Source organism: Mustelus asterias, chromosome 7 (assembly GCF_964213995.1).
Source record: "Mustelus asterias chromosome 7, sMusAst1.hap1.1, whole genome shotgun sequence".
NCBI classification, from domain to species: Eukaryota; Metazoa; Chordata; class Chondrichthyes; order Carcharhiniformes; family Triakidae; genus Mustelus; species Mustelus asterias.
In genome coordinates this window covers 17,704,864-17,726,579 of record NC_135807.1, presented here as the reverse complement: position 1 = coordinate 17,726,579, position 21,716 = coordinate 17,704,864, and the positions used below count along the sequence as shown (strand labels likewise).

Below are 21,716 nucleotides of genomic sequence, written 5' to 3'. Positions count from 1 at the left end.
ATTATAATCGCTATCAAATTAACTAAAGTATGCAGCCTTATGGTTTGAAACTCATTCCTGCTAAGTAGGAAAACTGCTAAACAGAAATGCATTGTTTTAAGTTGTAGTCTTGAGCTAAGATGTAGATAAGATGAAACCCTATGATGGTACCTTGGGTAAATACAACATTAAATTCAGTCTACAGGGAACTGTGTAATCATCTACAGATAAAGAAGGTGGGTGGGGAATGCCGTCCTTGACTTTATAGCCACTTTGTGTGTGGTTGCAACAAGCTGTGGGTAGTATGCAGATACCAGATGTCGTTGCCTGCTGAGGATCTACATGTCCCTGGTGTTGCGGAGGACAGGTCTGGCCACGTTGCAAGGAATGCGCTGTTGAGTTGGACCATGTCACACCACCTGTCCCTTCTAGAAAAGTTTGTGCACAAAGACACTTTGACCACAAATCCATCAGGCAGGGGTCCACATATAATGTCCCCTAGTCCCTGAGGAAAAAGGCAGATGGTGCATCCTGTCTGATGGTTCCCTGAGTGGACTCAAATTCCTTTGATTGATAGAATGCTTCATTGCCAGAACTTTCAAACAAGCACCCAGAGGTGACTTGGCTGGTGTTGAGAAGGGCCCACCCAGTCAGAACCATCATGTATTGCTGAGGTCTCAGCGCTGCCGCACGACATTCCCAAGACAGCTGCAATACGGAAGAGACAATTGCCCACTTCCCTCTGGAATGTACCTTTGCAAAGCAGATCTGGAAAGAAATGCAGTGGTTTTTGTTGAGATTTACCCAGAGTAGTTCCGAAATGAAGGATTCTATGCTCTACAGGCTGTTCCCAGGAATACATGATAAACATGAAAAGCTACAAGAGGCCTGTGAACTCTGTGAAAGATGTTCTTTGGTCTGCCTGAAGCTTGGTCTTTCAATGCAAGGAGCCGTATACAACAATGTTGCAGATTAGCGCCACCACAGTCCAGGACTAACAATGGCATACTAAAGCTTTGGATAGCTGCAGCAAAGATTCCATAACAAAAGGCCAAAATTTAAGACCCCCTCACTGTAGTACACCAGGGATCTGGACCCTTGTAAAACCCCTTGGCTTGTATGCAAAAGAGAATGTTTGACATGAAAATGGAAATGGTGAATATAACTTGTAACTGTAATGAGGCACCTCATTGTGCTAATTGCTGTACTGAAAGTAGAACTCTACTGCACTTTACGTAATGGTTAAGAAGGCGTATGGAATACTGGCCTTCATCAATAGAGGAATTGAGTTTAGAAATAGGGAGATAATGCTGCAGCTGTATAGGACCCTGGTCAGACCCCACCTGGAGTACTGTGTCCAGTTCTGGTCGCCTCATTACAGAAAGGATGTGGAGGTCATAGAAAAGGTGCAGAGGCGATTTACAAGGATGTTGCCTGGATTAGTTGGCATGCCTTATGAGGATAGGTTGAGAGAGCTAGGTCTTTTCTCCTTGGAGAGGCGAAGGATGAGAGGTGACCTGATAGAGGTGTATAAGATGTTGAGGGGTATTGATCGAGTGAATTCTCAGAGGCTTTTACCCAGGGCTGAAATGGTTGCCACAAGAGGTCACAGGTTTAGGGTGCTGGGGAGTAGGTACAGAGGAGATGTTAAGGGTAAGTTTTTCACTCAGAGGGTGGTGGGTGTGTGGAATCGGCTGCCGGTAGTGGTGGTGGAGGTGGTGGATTCGATAGGGTCTTTTAAGAGACTTTTGGATAAGTTCATGGAAGTTAGTAAGATAGAGGGTTATAGGTAAGCCTAGTAGGTAGGGACATGTTCGGCGCAACTTGTGGGATGAAGGGCCTGTTTGTGCTGTAGCTGTTCTATGTTCTAATGTCAGACTTGAGCTGTTATGTTAATTTTTGAAAGAAGAAAAAATGGTCCAGAACTTGCACACCGGATGACTTCTGCTCATCAATACTCATTGCCTCCTGTTAAAATGCATAATTTATAAAATCCTTGTCCTCATCAATAATCTCCATCACCTTTCTCTGTTCATGCGCGCAGTTACACTCTTCTCGTCCTCCTTTGTATCTTTCCCTCTGCTCCAAAGTCTTTGGCTATATCCTGCTGCGTTTTAGAATGTTGTTCTTATGCCCCTCCGTCTTGTAACTTTTTTATTATGTGGGCGTTGCTGGCTGAGCCTGCATATTTTGCCCATCCCTAATTGCCCTGAACTGCTTGATAGGGCATTTGAGTCAACCACATTGCTGTGGTCACATACCAGACCCAGTAAGGGCAGCAGATTTCCTACCCTAAAGGACATTAGATGGGTTTTTACAACTATCAGCAATAGTTTCATGGTCATCATTAGAGTTTTAGTTCCAGATTTCTATTGAATTCAAATTTCAAGTCCATGGGGAATCGGGCCTTGAACGCAGATCCCCAGAGCATTATCCTCTGGATTATTAGTCTAGTGACAATACAACTATGCCACTGCCTCCCCGTCTCTTCACTGCATAAACAATCCTTTCACCAGTACTTGATGTCTGGTTATTCTTGCTTCACTGAAGATCCTTTACAATGTTAAATGACACTTTAAAAGCTGTGAATTATTGTTGTATAGTGAAGTGAGCTGCTTTCCATTACCAGTGTATATTAAAATGTATTTTTTTCCATTTAAGCATAGGGATACGCCTAATAACAATCCAGATACACCATTTGATTTCACACCAGAAAATTATAAGGTAAGAGCACCATGACATTTGTTTTCTTTTGGAAGTTTCACCAAGAAGTATTTTTTGGAGAATTCAATTAAATATTTGCAATGTTAAATATTGAAATAGCTGGGATAGGGATTGAACCCCACACTGGCATTGCTGCACACTGATTGGTAAGGTCTTGTGGCCTGCTGAACCCCTCCCACCCGTGACTCCCCTTTGCCACCACTTGTCTGTGGCCTGGGTTCTTTGTTGATCCAAGGCATCGGGTGGATGTAGTGCCAGCAACAGCCACCACCTTCCCAGTGGCGCTGCTGGACAATGAAGAGCCTCTGGGAAAGGGCCATTGTTGCCCAATTAAGTGCTTGGTAAAATAACCAGACTCTTAAAAGCTATCAGCCTTCAGCTGAATCTGGTTTGTTTACCTTGTATACTCACTTTTACAGTAAGTTCGTTTCCACGTTTGCAGTCTTTGGAGATTCTTCATGCAGAATGCGGAGGCTGGAGATTCTCAGTGTGTGCGCTTGCAGCCATTAGTCTGCACCCTTACCAGTGTCTTCACATTGTATCATTCCGGAGGAGTTTTTAGCTGGAGTAAAATGAGCCAGGACTGCTACTTTCCACCATCCTAATTGGAGCCACTTGCGACTCATGCAAGACTGGAAATTTAGATCACTGGAGATTAAAAGTGGGTGTGATGTAAAAGTCATTTTATGGATAGAATTGTAGCAATTTTCAAAAGTCTGCTCACCTGCTTCGAGCTGGATGCCATGCTCTTGCTCATTCTGGATTCTTCAGTGCTGCTTTCCACCCCCCCTCAATTAAGCTTCTGATCTCCTGGTCTCCACACTCTCCGATTGATGGTGCTCGATCTGAGCATTGCTAACAGTCAACGCGGGTTAGTCAAATTACCTGCTGTCTGGGGCAACCAGTGTGATCGAGGAGGAGGATGTGTGGAGTGATCGAGAGTCTTCATATATGTATATTAACTTAATATTGACTGCTCTTCAAAAGTAATTGATTTTGAAGCACTTAGGATGTGCTTGGATTGAAATGAAGTGTAACAAATGTTGAAACATACATCTGAGTAGGTAAGTTTTGTTAAACTTTGGGTGGTATCAATTATTAAAAGTGTTACATTTTGTGCTATAGATCTGGTTGCTTTCATGATCTTAATGCAAAAACATAACTTTTCCCTCTCTCGTTTTACCATGGCTGTGAACCACTTTGGGACACTTAAGTCGAGAAATGCAAGTGCTTCCGCCCACATGCCCTCCCTCCCTCTAATAATGCAGCAACATTTGGTGGATTGTGAAACCCATGTCTTATTCTGTAGAACAGTGTGCCTATATCTATAACTGCTTCCAAACTGATTGACTAAAATCATAAAGATTTGTCAGTACATGGTTGAATGTAATTTTGCTTTTAATGTTCATTTTTGCAGCGGCTAGATGTTATTCTCAGTAGTTATCCAGAAGGGCATCAATCAGCTGCTGTAATCCCAGCGCTGGATTTGGCTCAGAGACAACATGGTTGGCTACCTATCTCTGCCATGAACAAGGTCAGTAATGATCACATTGAAAGGTTTTACATAATGCTTATAGCGACAGTTTTAAATAATTTTTCCCCATATTAAACAAAACTCCATGCAAGCAGAGTGAGTAACTTGTAAGCAGATCTTTGTCAATGAATGTCTGTAGGAACTTTACAAGGATGCTATATGGGTAACTGCTTGGCACTTTTTTTCCAACTTCCTAATCTGCTTCCAAGGGTCTTGCTTTCTTTCTGTACTTTACATTCTGCAGAGTCATCATTGGAGTTGTGATGGCAAGTCTGGTAAGACACCCCATTCTGATCATCTTGACTTGGATATATACATAACTGTTGGGTCAAAATCTTTACTGTGTGCCATTGAGAGCATCATCACTACAAGGATTGTAGCAGTTCAAGGGATCGATAATATAAATCGCCATGCTAGGATCACCCACATCCTAAAATTAAATTAAAAAGAATTCTATATGGTCCATAAATTTATGTCTGGCTGCCCTGAAAATTGAGCGCTCAATTTGCTGGATTGAAAGTAAATGTTTCATGATTCACAATTGTAAAAATAACCCTACCCCGGGTCACAGTTTTAAAAGGCAAAATTCTGACTGTAGTCATATACAATTGTGAATAATATTGGTATATGAATAGAGGAGAAAAGATCTGTGTAGGCAAATTTGTTTGTTCATTTTAATGTGATTCATAAACCAATGACCCACCAAAAAATAATTACTTTGGGAGGCCTTTAAATTGTTCAGTGCTGCACCTTGATTGATCAGATGGTGTTTTCAGAATTATTGAGAGGGAGCCAAAGTCACCATATTGCCATATGAATGACTCAACATTGCAATTCTGACCATCTGCTGTATGTTTTTGCATCTTGGTGTTTCCATCGTTTTTTTTAAATAATGCAGTCTGTTTCCTTTACCTATTTCAAAAAATACAACATAATGTTGCTTTGATAGTGGATGGCTCCTTCAAAATGGTGACTTGCTAAAAGACTATCAGATCAGTCTCTGTAGTATTACTGAGAAACAATCTTGGTTTCAGGAATACTGTATAAATAAAGCATTGTGTTGTCAGCCATCTGTTGTGTGTTGCAGCACTCCAGATCTAATCAGGTACACTTTCGTTGGTGGTCTGTTACAGTTAAATGCAATTTTGCTCTGCTGCTTTTCAGCTCACTAGACTGTATCCATGTTATTTTGAGCTACAAGTTTGATATTAACTGTCAGAGACCCAGGGGACAAAAACATTCACTAAAATAAGCAAAATGAGATTGTGGCTGGCAATCAATAGTAAAAATGTCAGGCATATTTTGAGATTTTTAGCTCAATATTCATGTAAATCAGTTTTTCTTTTGTTGATGAATGTGAATTGGATTCTGTAAGAGATATGGTCAATGATATTTCGTACATTAAACACAGGAAAGGACCAATTATTCAATTCAGCTGGTCTCATCCAGATATAGTATGACGATGTGCACCATTATCCCATTTTACCACCATCCCTTCTCCCTGTTCACAATACCTATGAAATGCAGATAATAAATCATATCACATAGAAAATGGTCATTTAGTCCATTGTAGCTGTGCTAGCTGTTTGGAAGACATAGCCAAATTAGTTCCACTACATTGGTCTTTCCCATTCAATTCCCTTCTGAAAATATTGAATTTGTTTCCATTAGTCTTGGGCAGTCCATTGTAGATCATAACACCCTTTTTATGCAACAAATAAAGAAAAGTACAGCACAAAAACAGGCCCTTCGGCCCTCCAAGCCTGTGCCAATCATGATGCCCTAACTAAAGTAAAGAAAAAAGCCTTCTGCCCTTACTCGGTCAGTATCCCTCAATTCCCTCCCTATTCATGTACCCATCCAGATGTCTCTTAAATGTTGCTAATGTGCCTCCTTCCACCACCACCTCTGGCAGTGCGTTCCAGGCATCTACCACTCTCTCCATGAAAAACTTTCCCTGCACATCGCTCTCAAATCTTCCTCCCGTCACCTTGAATCTGTGCTCCCTTGTAATTGATGCTTCCACCCTTGGAAAAAGCCTCTGACTATCCACCCTGTCTGTGCCTCTTAATTTTGTAGACCTCTATCAGGTCTCCCCTCAGCCTCTGTCTTTCCAGTGAAAACAATCCTAGTTTATTCAACATCTCCTCATAGCCAACGAGACCAGGCAACATCCTGGTGAAACTGCTTCGCACTATTTCCAAAGCTTCTGTGTCCTTCTGGTAGTGTGGTGACCAGAACTGCACACAATACTCCAAATGCGGCCTAAACAAGGTTTCATAGAGCTGCAACATGATTTCCCAACTCTTGTACTTAATGACTTGGCTGATGAGGGCAAGCATGCCATATGTTTTTTTAATCATCTTGGCCACCTGTGTTGTCAGTTTTAGGGAACCTCTTCCTCCCAGTTCTTATGCCAACTTTAATAAGATCTTAAGAAATAGGAATAGACGTAAGCTATTTGGCCCTGTGAGCCTGCTCTGCCATTCGATAGGATCATAGCTGATTTGATTGTCGCCATAACTCTGCTTGCCTGTCTGCCTGCCCCCTTGACACCTTTGTAAAAAAAAATGTCTAGCTCAGCCCTGAATATATTTAATGACTAAGCTTCTACTGCTTTCTATGGAAGAGAATTCCAAAGACGAACAACCCTCAGAAAAAATATGCTCCTTATCTTGGTCTTAAAATGGGAGACCCCTTATTTTTAAACTGTGTCCCTTAGCTCTAAATTCACCACAAGGGGAAACATTCTCTGTATCTACCCTTTCAAGTTCCCTCAGAATCTTAAATAAAAACAGAAAACGCTGGATAATTTCAGCAGGTCTGGCAGCATCTGTGAGGAAAGAAACTGAGTTAACATTGAGTTCATATGACTCTTCTACAGAACCCTCAGAATCTTATCTGTTTCAATTAGATTACCTCTCATTCTTCTAAACTCCAAATGAGTAAAGGCCCAACTTTTCTCATAAGACCACCTTTTCATCCTAGCTGCCAGTCTAGTGTATAGAAATACAAAACTGACCAAAGAATTAGTGGTAAATGGCTGTTCTTTGGACAGGAGGATGGTATGGAGTTCCCCATGGATTGGTGCACTAGGTGCACTGCTTTTCTTGGTAAGCTAATGAGTACAAAAGCACAAGGATGTTATGGAGAGCCTTGAGAAATTATGGTCCAACCACAACTGGACTATTGTGTCCAATTCTAAACAATACAATTTAGAAAGGAATCAAAGGTTTTAGGGAGCGCAGAAAAGATATAAGAGAATGGGACATGGGTGTTGCTGGCTGGCCAGCATTCGTTGCCCTTCCCTAGTTGCCCTTGGTGGGGAGCAGTTGAAAGTCAACCACATTGCTGTGGCTCTGGAGTGACATGTAGACCAGGTAAGGATGGCAGATTTCCTTCCCCAAAGGACATTAGTGAACCAGATGGGCTATTCCGACAATGGTTTCATGGTCATCATTAGATTTTTAATTCCAGCTATTTTTTATTGAATACAAATTCCACCAGCTGCATTGGCGGGATTCGAACCTGGGTCCCTAGAACATTAGCTGAGTTTCAGGATTAAAAGTCTGGTAATATCACTAGGCCTTCACCTCCCCTAAAGTTAGGACAATAGATTGGAGAATCTGGAGTTGTTCCCCTTTAAAATGTCGTTTTCATTGGCAGAAGGGTCACAAACCAGAGGACCTAGATGTAAAGGGATTGGCAAACGAACCAACGTCAATATGAGGAAAAAGTTTAAGCAGAGTGGTTGGTTGTAGAGGCAGATGCAATCATGGCCTTAAAGGAAATTGGATAAGCACCTGAAGGGAAAATAATGGGCAAAGGATGGAGTAATGAGACTAGCTAATTTGCTTTTTGTAAGCTGGCACAGGCTCTACATGCCAAATGACCTTCTGTGTTGTAGTTGTAACTGTAACCATTCCATGAAATAAAGCCATTAAATGATCTGCATCTAGACTCGGCTTTATCAAAAGTGATCGTGGTCTGCCTTGGGAAACATTAGAGGCTTTATGAAAGAAATGAAGATCGAATTCAAATCAAAAAGGGGCAACTATTGTATCGCCCTTGGTTACACTATCTGTTTATATATTGACCAGTATGCATACCTTTAAATATAAGACTGCTATTGTATTGTTCAAAGAACAAAGAGGTTAGCTTTTCCCACATAAAGATTGAGTCACAAGAATGTATTCAGTTAGTTGATTTTTTTTAAAACGGAAGACATCACTGTATTTCCGTAGTTTCAGCAAGAGTAGCTTTCCTTGGGCTTTTATTTGTGCTCTATGACGATGTCAAAATATATATTAATGTTGACGTGTATTGGGTATCTCATCAATTGCATAAATTTCATTCAAATATAGTTATTTGAAAATGTTGGACTGAATTGATGAAGTTGAAGAATTTGCAATTCTGTTTCTATTGGAGTCTATTCTAGGAAGCAAAATCTTCAAATCACTTTCTATAATGTCTTTCTTTAAAAGGTTGGTGAGCTTCTGAATGTGCCTGCTATGAGGGTATATGAAGTAGCAACGTTTTACACTATGTTTAATCGCAAGCCAATGGGAAAGTTCCATATTCAGATCTGCACAACCACACCATGCATGCTGCGTGACTCTGACGGCATTGTAGAATGCATCAAGAAAAAGCTTGGTAAGCGGAAAATCTGGATACTCTAGTCATTTGTTCTTAAAGTAACTTACCAATTTTTTTTATTCATTCGTAGGATGCGGGCATCACTGGCCAGGCCAATATTTGTTGCCCTTCCCTAATTGCCCTGTAGACATTTAAGAGACTACTGCATTGCTGTGGGCCTGGAGTTGCATGTAGACCAGACCAGGCACGGACAGTAGATTTTCCTTCCCTGAAGGACATTAGTAAGCCAGATGTTTTTTTAAAAACTACAATAGACAATGATTTTGTGGTCATCACATCTTTAATTCCAGATATTTTTTAGAACTCAAATATCTGCCATGGTGGGATTCAAACCAGAATTCTGGATCTTGCCTTGGGTCTCTGGATTATGAGTCTAGTGATAATACCACTACACCACCGCCTCCTCTGCAGTGGTGTAATGGTATTATCACTACCACTAGCAGGGATGATTCTGATTTTTTAAAAAATTACTGTGAAAGCTAATGTACAAAAATATTCTAGTATTGATTTATTTACTGTGGCTTAAAGTTTCTCTTCAGTAAGAGTAAACTAAGTGATTGGTACTCTGCATTTATTGGAAATATTCAAATATTAGAAAGTATGATGTATCATTTTTAAAATGATTAAATAGGGACTTTTAAAGCCATATTCCAAATTCGAATGCTCCTATCAGTTTTGTAAGTTATTTAACTGCAGTATCTTTTCATGTCACCAGAACATCCCAAAGTACTCAACTAATTAAATATTTTTGATGTATAGTCACTGTTGTTATGTAGTTAGAAACAGCACCCATTTTAATCTCACCGCTGTTGTGTGTAAAGTCCAATTATTCTGCCTTGATACTCTTGGTTGCAAGATTAATGTTGGTCAAAGCGGAGGCTCAGAATGCCACGATATATATCCAGCTCAATAGGCAGCAAGGATCTTGGTTTAATAACAGCATTCCTTCAGCACTGCACTACAAGTGCTCAAGTTCTGAGTGGAGCTTGAACCCACAAGCTTTGACACGGGTGAGAAAACCTCCATGGAGCAAAGCTACCAGGAGGAATTATTTATTTGGCGTTCTCAACTCTGGCATTTCATGTTGGGTGAAAACTGGTTTAGCATTCAGCAGATTCAAACTCTGAAAATGGTCTTGTTGAAAGTTAGGATTAGCAAGTATCTTGTGGGGGGGTGGTGGAGGAGGAGGAATCGATTTTTGGGTGGGATGGACTTTTTAAAACTTGTAATGTTTCTCAACCGCCAACAGTGAAACACCAATGGTTGCATCCTATTTTTTTAACTAGTAAATCGGCAATCTCAAATGATAATTAGATGTGTGTTGGATCAATGTTGTTTATTTATGAAAGTTATTGAAGTTGTGTCTAGTCGTGAAAACTAGCGAGTTAGAATGGTCACAGTAATTGGCAAGCATCCACCAATAGATTGCCTTCATTCAATGTTAGTGAGTAGATACTTTGACATAATTAATGAGGTAAGTTGTGTGTCACAGTCTAGGATTATGCCCCAATTTGTAACCCTCTGATTTATAGCTCATTGAACAAGGATCCAATTGCCTTGCCAGAACAGTGCCCTGAGGCAGGGGTGGTCTGTGCCAAATATTGGCCTGTGGTTCACAACCAGCAGATACAATGTGACTATATTTTAAAACCTGAATAAACAACTTCAGAGGTTAAGCTCGAAGGTTTAAGTTTAGTTTATTTATTAGTCATAAGTAGACTTACATTCACACTGCAATGAAGTTACTGTGAAAATTCCCTCGGTAGTCTTCTGTCTTGGAACTTGTATTGAGAGGAAACAAGTTGCATTTTCTTTTCATAACTTGGACATAAGAATCTATATCTTGCTATGCTCAAGTAAATGTCCATTAATGAATGGTACAGCAAGTATAAGCTATGTCTTGCATTGTTGAGGTTCTTATTCATGGTGCCTTTTATAAAATGAGAAATCATGTAATGGCCTGTTGATATCAGTTGCTGGTATATAGAGCTTAGGGTTCTTTTTAAAAATATCAGTTTGTTCCATTTGTCAACTAGGTATTGAGCAGTCTTATTCTGGGTTGGACGAGTTCTGTTTATGGAACTTACTAGTAACATTGAATGTGAAAAAATCTCTGCCAATACCTCATTCCTGAATGCCACCACATTAGTGTATCACCTTGTGTTCCATCTGAGATCACAGCAGTGGTTTGTCAAGATTTATTTAACAAAAGCTGTAATTTGTATCCAGAAATAAAAAAGGATGAGTTCTCCACAATGGAACTTCTTACGACGGGAGCCTTTATCTAGCATCCTCAATGCTTCATTTGTGTTTGTCAGAACTACTGTAAACAATGCACCAATGGTGGATATATTTTGGTGATCCAGTGTTGGTGCTAGCGTTTGTTCCAGGTGGATCTATTTTAATGCCTTCCTTTGCTCTTTACATGTATCCTTTTTATTGCTCATCCAGTTCTTTAGTTACCATGATTGACTCTCAGTTTTGGATTTTTTCCACCAGTTGCTATTGAAGCTGAGTGTTAAAATCGAAAAATGCTGAAATATCTCAGCAGGTCTGACAGCATCTGTGGAGAGAAAATAGAGCGAACGTTTTGTCTGTGGAGAAAGTGTAGAGCCAATGTTGAGAGTCAGGATGACTCTTCCTCTCAACATTGGCTCTGTGGAGAAAGTGTAGAGTCAGTCAGACCTGCTGAGATTTTCCAGCATTTTCTGTTTTGTTTCAGATTCCAGCATCTGCAGTATTTTGCCTTTGAGTACTAAAATATTCTTTGCATCCTTTTTATGCTTTTTGTACTAATCCCAAATTGGCTCAAACCAATGAAAATTATCTATTTACGTTTTCAAAGTTTTGTTGGATCCCAATAACCTCTGATCGCGAGAATACAGTCTGACTTAAACTTTATCACAACTCATGCTGGAAACTTGCAATTTTTATAAAATCCATTAGGTTTTTTGAAGCTACATACTATACTATCTGCTTGTAGAAGTTGTGACTGCCTGCGGGTCAGCAATCATAGAACCCCTACAGTGCAGAAGGAGGCCATTCTGCCCATCAAGTCTGCACCGACTCTCCGACAGAGTTCCCACCCCGGCCTTATCCCGTAACCTCATGTTTTTTTGAGCAAGGGCACTCTCTGAGCTCCTTTCCCATCCTAACTTAAGCCTCACCATTACCCCTGCTGAGTGCTAACCCAGAGCTGTTGTGGATCAAATTGAGGACCTTCATGCTTGATGGCTCAGAATATATAAATAACTGTGGGATATGAATTGTAACTCATGCAAGCTGCAGACCACAACTAATGACCATTGCTCAAAAGGTGAGAATCAAGTTAACTATCCCTAGGCTATAAATCATAATATATAGCTTCATTCTGCCAATTTATAGCTGAATCCAAAGATTACATAAGAACATAAGAAATAGGAGCAGGAGTAGGCCATCTAGCCCCTTGAGCCTGCCCCACCATTCAATAAGATCATGGCTGATCTGAAGTGGATCAGTTCCACTTACCCGCCTGATCCCCATAACCCCTAATTCCCTTACCGATCAGGAATCCATCTATCCGTGATTTAAACATATTCAACGAGGTAGCCTCCACCACTTCAGTGGGCAGAGAATTCCAGAGATTCACCACCCTCAGAAGAAGTTCCTCCTCAACTCTGTCCTAAACTGACCCCTCTTTTATTTTGAGGCTGTGCCCTCTAGTTCTAGCTTCCTTTCTAAGTGGAAAGAATCTCTCCACCTCTACCCTATCCAGCCCCTTCATTATCTTATAGGTCTCTATAAGATCCCCCCTCAGCCTTCTAAATTCCAACGAATACAAACCCAATCCGCTCAGTCTCTCCTCATAATCAACACCCCTCAACTCTGGTATCAACCTGGTGAACCTTCTCTGCACTCCCTCCAAGGCCAATATATCCTTCCGCAAATAAGGGGACCAATACTGCACACAGTATTCCAGCTGCGGCCTCACCAATGCCCTGTACAGATGCAGCAAGACATCTCTGCTTTTATATTCTATCCCCCTTGCAATATAGGCCAACATTCCATTTGCCTTCTTGATCACCTGTTGCACCTGCAGACTGGGTTTTTGCGTCTCATGCACAAGGACCCCCAGGTCCCTTTGCGCAGTAGCATGTTGTAATTTTTTTCCATTTAGATCATCCAATTTGCTATTATTCCCTCAAGTGAATAACCTCGCATTTGTCAACGTTATACTCCATCTGCCAGATCCTCGCCCACTCACTCAGCCTGTCCAAATCTCTCTGCAGACCTTCTACGCCCTCCACATGATTAGGTGGATTGGCCATGGTAAATTGCCCCTTAGTGTTAGGGGGATTAGCACAGGTGGGGTTACAACGATAAGGCCTGGGTGGGATTGTTGTCAGTGCAGACTCAAAGTGCTGAATGGCCTCTTCCTGCATGGAAGAGATTCTAATCCAAACCATCCTATTTTCTTTTGGTAAGAGTACCAGAAGAATTTTGTTTGCTCTTCAAAGGTACTCTGACAATTGGAAACTTTTCCTCCCCTTTCTATGTGAAATTGACAGGCTTGACTAAGGGAACATGAAAAATTTGATTTAAGACTTGATTATCTTCACCATTGAAACTATTAACCTAAATTTCAGATGGTATTGTATATTTGTTTACTGTATAGATAAACCGTAAATCATTGTTGAATTTTTTCTTGATTCTGGTATCTTCAATCCTATTGTAAATTGTGTAATTTGTCAAATGCAACGGTAAAATCTTTATTATTGAATATACATGAATTTAAGCATATGTCATGATTTTTAAATATTGAATCTGGCAGAGAAGCCCAAAAGCAGCAATTTCCATTGATCATGGTTTTACCAAAGTTATCTTTTTTTAAAAAGTGCCTTTTCTAAAATTGTATTGCAATGGAAGCAAGACTAGTCTAGCCCTTAAACCATTAAGGATTTTTGAAAAAACTACTTTGAAACAAGTGAATCCAGCCAGGTTGGTTCTGATGGGTCTCTAAAGGTGAAAGTGTTTTCAGTTAAGTTCTTTTCATCTTTAGGTATCTCTCTTGGAGAAACTACACCTGACAAGCTTTTCACTGTCACAGAAGTGGAGTGTCTGGGTGCTTGCGTCAATGCACCAATGGTGCAAATTAATGACAATTATTATGTAAGTATTTGAAATGGGTTGTCACTGTTTTTTGCTTTTATATCCTACAATAGGGCAAGTTTAACAACACTAGTCATCTTTACCATAGTTAATATGGGAAATAGTTTCAACACTAAATCCAATTTCAAATGACTGCTCAACCTTTAATGGCAGCAACTGGAATACTACTCGTCTTTAAATATTTCAATAAATATAATTTCAATGTGGTCCACAGCAGGATGATGATTTTTTAATTGAAGGAAATTGAAGTGTCTGTTATTTAATACACAACACACACTATCCAGCCCTTGGCTCTAATTTTCAACGGTACAGCTTTAAATAAACTTGCTCAACTTGCCTACTTGTGACTGTTAAATTGCAAACTATTTAAAATCAGTTATGTGCCTAATTTTTTAAAATGTAAACCATTTTGCTCAAGAACATGTGATTTATAAGTTAGTGAATTAGATTTTGTCAATATTTACCCTTTTTCTGATTCTTCCTGGAGTATAGTCCAATGAATCAGCCAAGTGCCACTCTTCTTGTCAATACAGTAAGCATTGGTAAACTGTAGCAGGTCTTGTTCTCACCTAACCTTCACATTTGTACTTTGTATTAGTGATTAGGAACCCTGGCTGACATCAGCTAACTTATAATGAACCAGAAATTGAACCTTGAGTTTTTGATTTTTAGCTTTTCTACTACAGTGGGTGTTCCTCTATCCTTTGTTAAAGTATATAGGGATGTGCTACATTTCCATTCAAATACTTGAAACTTTTCTTCACAGCAAGTTGTATAATTGCATATGGATGTTATATTTGCATTACAGGAAGATCTAACAACAAAAGATATGGAGGAAATAATTGATGAATTAAAAGCTGGCAAAATGCCCAAACCTGGCCCAAGGTAAGTAGAATGCAAGAATACTGTAAAATGCAATGTTTTAAAATCTACATTTGGAAGATTAGAGGAAATGAGCTTTGTATAACAGCAATGAGTTTTAGGATTTTTAAACTTGCATATAGACTAAACCAATCCAAATTATTTTGGATTCTATCATCTATTATGGAATGTTATATCTATACTGTTAATCCCTTAAATCTTTCATATTTTGCACACATTTATACTCAGCACTGTGTAGAAACATAGAAAAACTACAGCACAAACAGGCCCTTCGGCCCCACAAGTTGTGCCGAACATATCCCTACCTTTTAGGCCTACCTATAACCCTCCATCCTATTAAGTCCCATGTAATCATCCAGGAGTCTCTTAAAAGACCCTATTGAGTTTGCCTCCACCACCACTGATGGCAGCCGATTCCACTTGCCCACCACCCTGTGTGTGAAAAACTTCCCCCTAACATTTCCCCGATACCTACCCCCCAGCACCTTAAACCGGTGTCCTCTCGTAGCAGCCATTTCCACCCTGGGAAAAAGCCTCAGAGTCCACCCAATCTATGCCTCTCAACATCTTATATACCTCTATTAGGTCTCCTCTCATCCTACGTCTCTCCAAGGAGAAAAGACCGCGCTCCCTCAGACTATCCTCATAAGGCATGCCACTCAATCCAGGCAACATCCTTGTAAATCTCCTCTGCACCCTTTCAATCATTTCCACATCCTTCCTGTAATGAGGCGACCAGAACTGAGCACAGTACTCCAAGTGGGGTCTGACGAGGGTCTTATATAGCTGCATCATTATCCCCGGACTCCTAAACTCAATCCCTCGATTGATAAAGGCCAGCACACCATATGCTGCCTTAACCACCTCCTCCACCTGCGGGGCCGATTTTAGAGTCCTATGGACCCGGACCCCAAGGTCCTTCTGATCCTCTACCGTACTAAAGTCTTTCCCTTAATATTGTACTCCTTCATCCCATTTGACCTGCCATAAGACATAGGAGCGGAAGTAAGGCCATTCGGCCCATCGAGTCCACTCCACCATTCAATCATGGTTGATTTCAACTCCATTTACCCGCTCTCTCCCCATAGCCCTTAATTCCTCGAGAAATCAAGAATTTATCAATTTCTGTCTTGAAGACGCTCAACGTCTCGGCCTCCACAGCCCTCTGTGGCAATGAATTCCACAGACCCACCACTCTCTGGCTGAAGAAATTTCTCCTCATCTCTGTTCTAAAGTGACTCCCTTTTATTCTAAGGCTGTGCCCCCGCGTCCTAGTCTCCCCTGTTAATGGAAACAACTTCCCTACGTCCATCCTATCTAAGCCGTTCATTATCTTGTAAGTTTCTATCAGATCTCCCCTCAACCTCCTAAACTCCAATGAATATAATCCCACGATCCTCAGACGTTCATCGTATGTCAGGCCTACCATTCCTGGGATCATCCGTGTGAATCTCCGCTGGACCCGCTCCAGTGCCAGTATGTCCTTCCTGAGGTGTGGGGCCCAAAATTGCTCACAGTACTCCAAATGGGGCCTAACCAGTGCTTTATAAAGCCTCAGAAGTACATCCCTGCTTTTGTATTCCAAGCCTCTTGAGATAAATGACAACATTACATTTGCTTTCTTAATTACGGACTCAACCTGCAAGTTTACCTTTAGAGAATCCTGGACTAGGACTCCCAAGTCCCTTTGCACTTTAGCATTATGAATTTTGTCACCGTTTAGAAAATAGTCCATGCCCCTATTCTTTTTTCCAAAGTGTACGACCTCGCACTTGCCCACGTTGAATTTCATCAGCCACTTCTTGGACCACTCTCCTAAACTGTCTAAATCTTTCTGCAGCCTCCCCACCTCCTCAATACTACCTGCCCCTCCACCTATCTTTGTATCATCGGCAAACTTGGCCAGAATGCTCCCAGTCCCGTCATCTAGATCGTTAATATATAAAGAGAACAGCTGTGGCCCCAACACTGAACCCTGCGGGACACCACTTGTCACCGGTTGCCATTCTGAGAAAGAACCTTTTATCCCAACTCTCTGCCTTCTGTCTGACAGCCAATCGTCAATCCATGTTAGTACCTTGCCTCGAATACCATGGGCCCTTATTTTACTCAGCAGTCTCCCGTGAGGCACCTTGTCAAAGGCCTTTTGGAAGTCAAGATAGATAACATCCATTGGCTCTCCTTGGTCTAACCTATTTGTTATCTCTTCAAAGAACTCTAACAGGTTTGTCAGGCACGACCTCCCCTTACTAAATCCATGCTGACTTGTCTTAATCCGACCCTGCACTTCCAAGAATTTAGAAATCTCATCCTTAACGATGGATTCTAGAATTTTGCCAACAACTGAGGTTAGGCTAATTGGCCTATAATTTTCCATCTTTTTTCTTGTTCCCTTCTTGAACAGTGGGGTTACAACAGCGATTTTCCAATCCTCTGGGACTTTCCCTGACTCCAGTGACTTTTGAAAGATCATAACTAACGCCTCCACTATTTCTTCAGCTATCTCCTTTAGAACTCTAGGATGTAGCCCATCTGGGCCCGGAGATTTATCAATTTTCAGACCTTTTAGTTTCTCTAGCACTTTCTCCTTTGTGATGGCAACCATATTCAACTCTGCCCCCTGACTTTCCTGAATTGTTGGGATATTACTCATGTCTTCTACTGTGAAGACTGACACAAAGTACTTATTAAGCCAAAAATGGACCACTACGCATTTATCTGGGTTGAAGTCCATCTGCCACTTCTCCGCCCAGTCTTGCATCCTATCTATGTCCCTCTGTAACTTCTGACATCCCTCCAGACTATCCACAACCCCACCAACCTTTGTGTCATTGGCAAACTTACCAACCGCTTCCTCATTCAGGTCATTTATGAAAATGACAAACAGCAAGGGTCCCAGAACAGATCCCTGGGGCACACCACTGGTGACCGACCTCCATTTAGAAAAAGACCCATCTATACACACTCTCTGCCTCCTTTGGGCAAGCCAGTTCTGGATCCACAGGGCAGCAGCCCCTTGGATCCCACGCCCTCTCACTTTTTCTAGAAGCCTTGCATGGGGGACCTTATCGAACGCCTTGCTAAAATCCACATAAACCACATCTACTGCCTTCCCTTCGTTAATGTGTTTAGTCACATTTTCGAAGAACTCCACCAGGCTCGTAAGGCACGATCTGCCTTTGACAAAGCCGTGCTGAGTATTCTTGAGCATACTAACCCTCTCTAAATGCTCATAAATCCTGTCCCTCAGGATCTTCTCCATCAGTTTACCAACCACTGAGGTTAGACTCACCGGTCGGTAATTTCCCGGGTGTACTAAGGTGCTTTTTAAAAATTGACTAGCAGAGACCGGCACAGCATTTACAGTGCAATGGTATCTCTATTGCAACAGTTCTCCTTTAAATCCCTATCCAGTGCTATTCCATCCTTTCCATGGCAACCACTGTACCAAGACATTACATTCAGTGCTTTATAATTTAGATGTGCTCTCTTCCCCAACTTCCAATCTTGGAGTCATTTCAGATACTCGGAACTTGCACCTGCCAGAGATGTATTGCATCAGACGAACCAGAGTTGCATTTTAATTGAAACCCGAGTGGCAAAGCCGCTAACTAGGCTGAAGCAGGTTTGCAGACGGAGCCTCCCTTAAGGGAGGGGAGCATACAAAACTATATTTCAGGCCCTGTGAAAGAATTTCAGAGTCAGGAGCAGGAGGTGGGCCAGCAGTGAAGACTGCATGGCAAAATTCAGGTTTATTGCACTTCCTTGCTTATGTACTCATTAAAGTAAATCGGGGCATTATTTTCTTATCTCTAACACTCACCACCATAATTTCAGGATTATGGAGAGATTTTTTTCTTTTAAAAGGCTTCATCTCTTTTAGTTCCCAAAGGTGGTAATTTAGACATGGGTATAGTTCTGAGATTATATTCATGTCAGTCTAGACAAGTAATTCTCTTTTTGAGAGAGATTATTGCTGATATTCTTTCGTATTATCAATGCTGAGGGAGGGGAATTTGACTTGTTGAGAAAGGATTTTAAAATTTTTGTAGCAAAGGAAAAAATGAATGGTTATAAATATAATTTAATAAAATTCCATAATGTTTCTCATGTATTACTAATCTAAATAAAATCTGCGAAGGGTTATAACAACAAACAGCAACTAGTAATGCATTATAATTTCCATCTTGTTTTCTTGTCATGGACGTGCAAGGGCAGTTACATTAAACAACCTCTTGTATTTTGGAATTTAGGACAGGCAGCTGCATGTCTGAACAATGTCCCAGCAGCTGTTTTACTTGCTAGCTTTTAAATTAACCAACGACAACTTGAGTCAAGTTTCATAGACCCACTTTATATTTAGCCATTTATGTAAATCAGTCTAATTTTCAAACATTCTAATGTAGGCCTGTATAAAATCTGTTCCATGTACTGTAAATAAACCAGTAACTTGTTAACTGAACAGTCGGTTGTGTTCATTCTTTGAAGCACACATTTTGCTCCAAAAGCTTCAGTTAATCAGTTGTGTTATTCAGTCATGTGAATAACAAGCAGCAAAGGACGTCAGTCCCATCGCTTGTGCGAATGCAATTTGTCTAATCAGTGATGGCCAGAACTGCACCTCTCAAAATTAAACTTAACGCTACCTACTGCTGAAATTTAATTTTCAGGTGCTGTTATCAAACATGTTCCTATTTTCAGATCATTTTTCAAACACTTTCAGTCATTCTGCAACTGAGTTTGGAAGACATAAATCTCAGCAAGAGGAGATTGTAGCATTGCAAGAATTCCAGGGGCTTTTTAAAATAATTTTCTCTTTTCCCCACAAGGGGAAAATTAACTGACTTCAAAATAAAAGTCCTTCTTGGAAGCAGAGTAACTTAATGATCAACAAAGTGCAAACATTTTGATCAACTGCAAAATAATTGGCATGCTCGAAAAATTGTAGGCAGTGCTTTATTTATAATTTGCACCGGCAAATGGTTAGTACCACTTCCTGATATTAGATGGTTAACTCAAAATAATATGATGATATGATGCAAGGGGCGGTGGAAGTTTTGTTACTCATGTCAGAACCTGTAAACCTAGTATTCATTTAATCTATTTTAATTTCAGCAAGTTCAGGGTGAGGTAGGGGAGGGTAAAATGCAGTTTGAGGACTGGAGCCTTTTAATTCCTGGAATTCATCTGCATGCCATTGGTTAGCTGTCTCCTCAAAATAGAAGTTTGGAGAGCCAGAGGCCACTAACTGATGCCAGAGCAAGGCTTGTTAGCAAGGAAGTAAATTGCAGAGTGGGTCTGGTGTTTGAGGCACTAAAGCCTCAACTTTTCCATGGGGTCCACTAAATTTTGTATGCGAATGAATCTGTACAGAAATCTTCACAGGTGCAGCAGCAGTAGCTCTTAAGTCAAAGTTACTCAGAGGGAATACATATGAATTAGGAGCAGGAGGCGGCCATTCAGACCCCTCGAGTCTGCTTGGCAATTTGGTAAGATAATAGCTGATCTGATTGTAGCCATACTTTTCTGTCTACCCTCTATACCCTTCAACTCATCTAACTCAGCTTTAAAAGTATTTAATATCCAGCCTCCACTTCTGAGGGAAAGAATTCCCACCGATTGCTCACAAAATGTTGCTCCTTGGTGATATTTATCCAAAAACAGTTCAGGGGTTTCACGTATACAAACACCACCATCTCCACAATCTTCCCCTGTTCCTAACTTGTAGCACTGCATGTTGGACAAGCAGTGTAACAAGAGCAGAAATTTCCTCCCAACTGAATACTAGGTAGTCAAAGCCATAGTCTCCCTTACCACTAATTCCATCTCTTTGTCGCAACTGAGGCAATTCCCTTCTCTAAAGCTCTCATTTCTCTACCTCTCCATTAACATGCTCCCTTAAAACCCACAGGATGACAGGATTTGGGTCACCTTTAAAATCTCCACACTTGACTGTCAGATTTTGTTTAAAATTCCTGTGAAGTGCACCTTAGGATGTTTTACCAAATTAAAGGCATCATAATAAATACAAGTTGTTGGTATACTAATCAGAAAAGATTTAAAAAATATTCAGGAAAAATTCAGGTTTTTTAAATTTAAAATTGAGGCTTAGCCCTGTGATACAGTACCAATGTCCGTACTCACTCGACAGCAGCATATACTTCACTGCAGAATGGCTTGTGGATTGCTAAAAGTAACCTTCCTGCATAGTATTTGAACAGTGACTCAGTTTTATCTTTTGTCCTTTCTAGGAATGGACGTTTTTCTTGTGAGCCTGCTGAAGGTTTAACTTCACTATTAGAAACACCCAAGGGACCAGGTTTTGGAATTCAGTCAAGCCTTTAACCAGCCTGCTCCAGCTACGTGATCAATTATGTCTTGAAACTATGGTGTTGTGTGCACAAGGTATAATGTATATAAAAATGTTCATAACTAAAAGTTGTTTTGTTTTATTAAATACTTAAACTCTTTTATTTTCACTCATGAACCGCAGAACTGGCTGTAGTGTTCTCTTATTCCCAGGACATTGTTTAAATCTCCTTGGCAGAAATTTGCAAAGTAAGTACCCCAAAATCTGACAGTTTCCCCCACCTGCCCAGAATAAATGTTCCTATTGCCTTGGATCTACCCCTTATTTAAGGCATTTAGCTTAGGCTGAAGATTTTAGAAAAAGTTCCTAAAATGTAATACTTGTCAGAAAAGTTTATACCCATTAGGTCAATAATCTTGTCAAATTGTGTTAAAAGTCAACTTGAGATTAGCCATTGTTAGATATTCTATATATTGTAATCGA

At 40.6% G+C, this 21,716-nt stretch overlaps 1 protein-coding gene across 1 annotated transcript in view; it reads left to right on the top strand.

Moving 5' to 3' along the window:
* The window catches only part of ndufv2 (NADH:ubiquinone oxidoreductase core subunit V2), a 32,520-nt gene extending 11,118 nt beyond the window's left edge, over positions 1-21,402 (top strand). Inside the window, exons 3-8 of the mRNA XM_078215722.1 lie at positions 2,641-2,703; positions 4,121-4,237; positions 8,722-8,890; positions 13,932-14,041; positions 14,850-14,926; positions 21,175-21,402. Coding sequence (XP_078071848.1) covers positions 2,641-2,703; positions 4,121-4,237; positions 8,722-8,890; positions 13,932-14,041; positions 14,850-14,926; positions 21,175-21,268 — 630 coding nt within the window. The 3' untranslated portion in view covers positions 21,269-21,402. The remainder of the gene's footprint in view (positions 1-2,640; positions 2,704-4,120; positions 4,238-8,721; positions 8,891-13,931; positions 14,042-14,849; positions 14,927-21,174) is intronic.
* Positions 21,403-21,716: the final 314 nt, after the last annotated feature.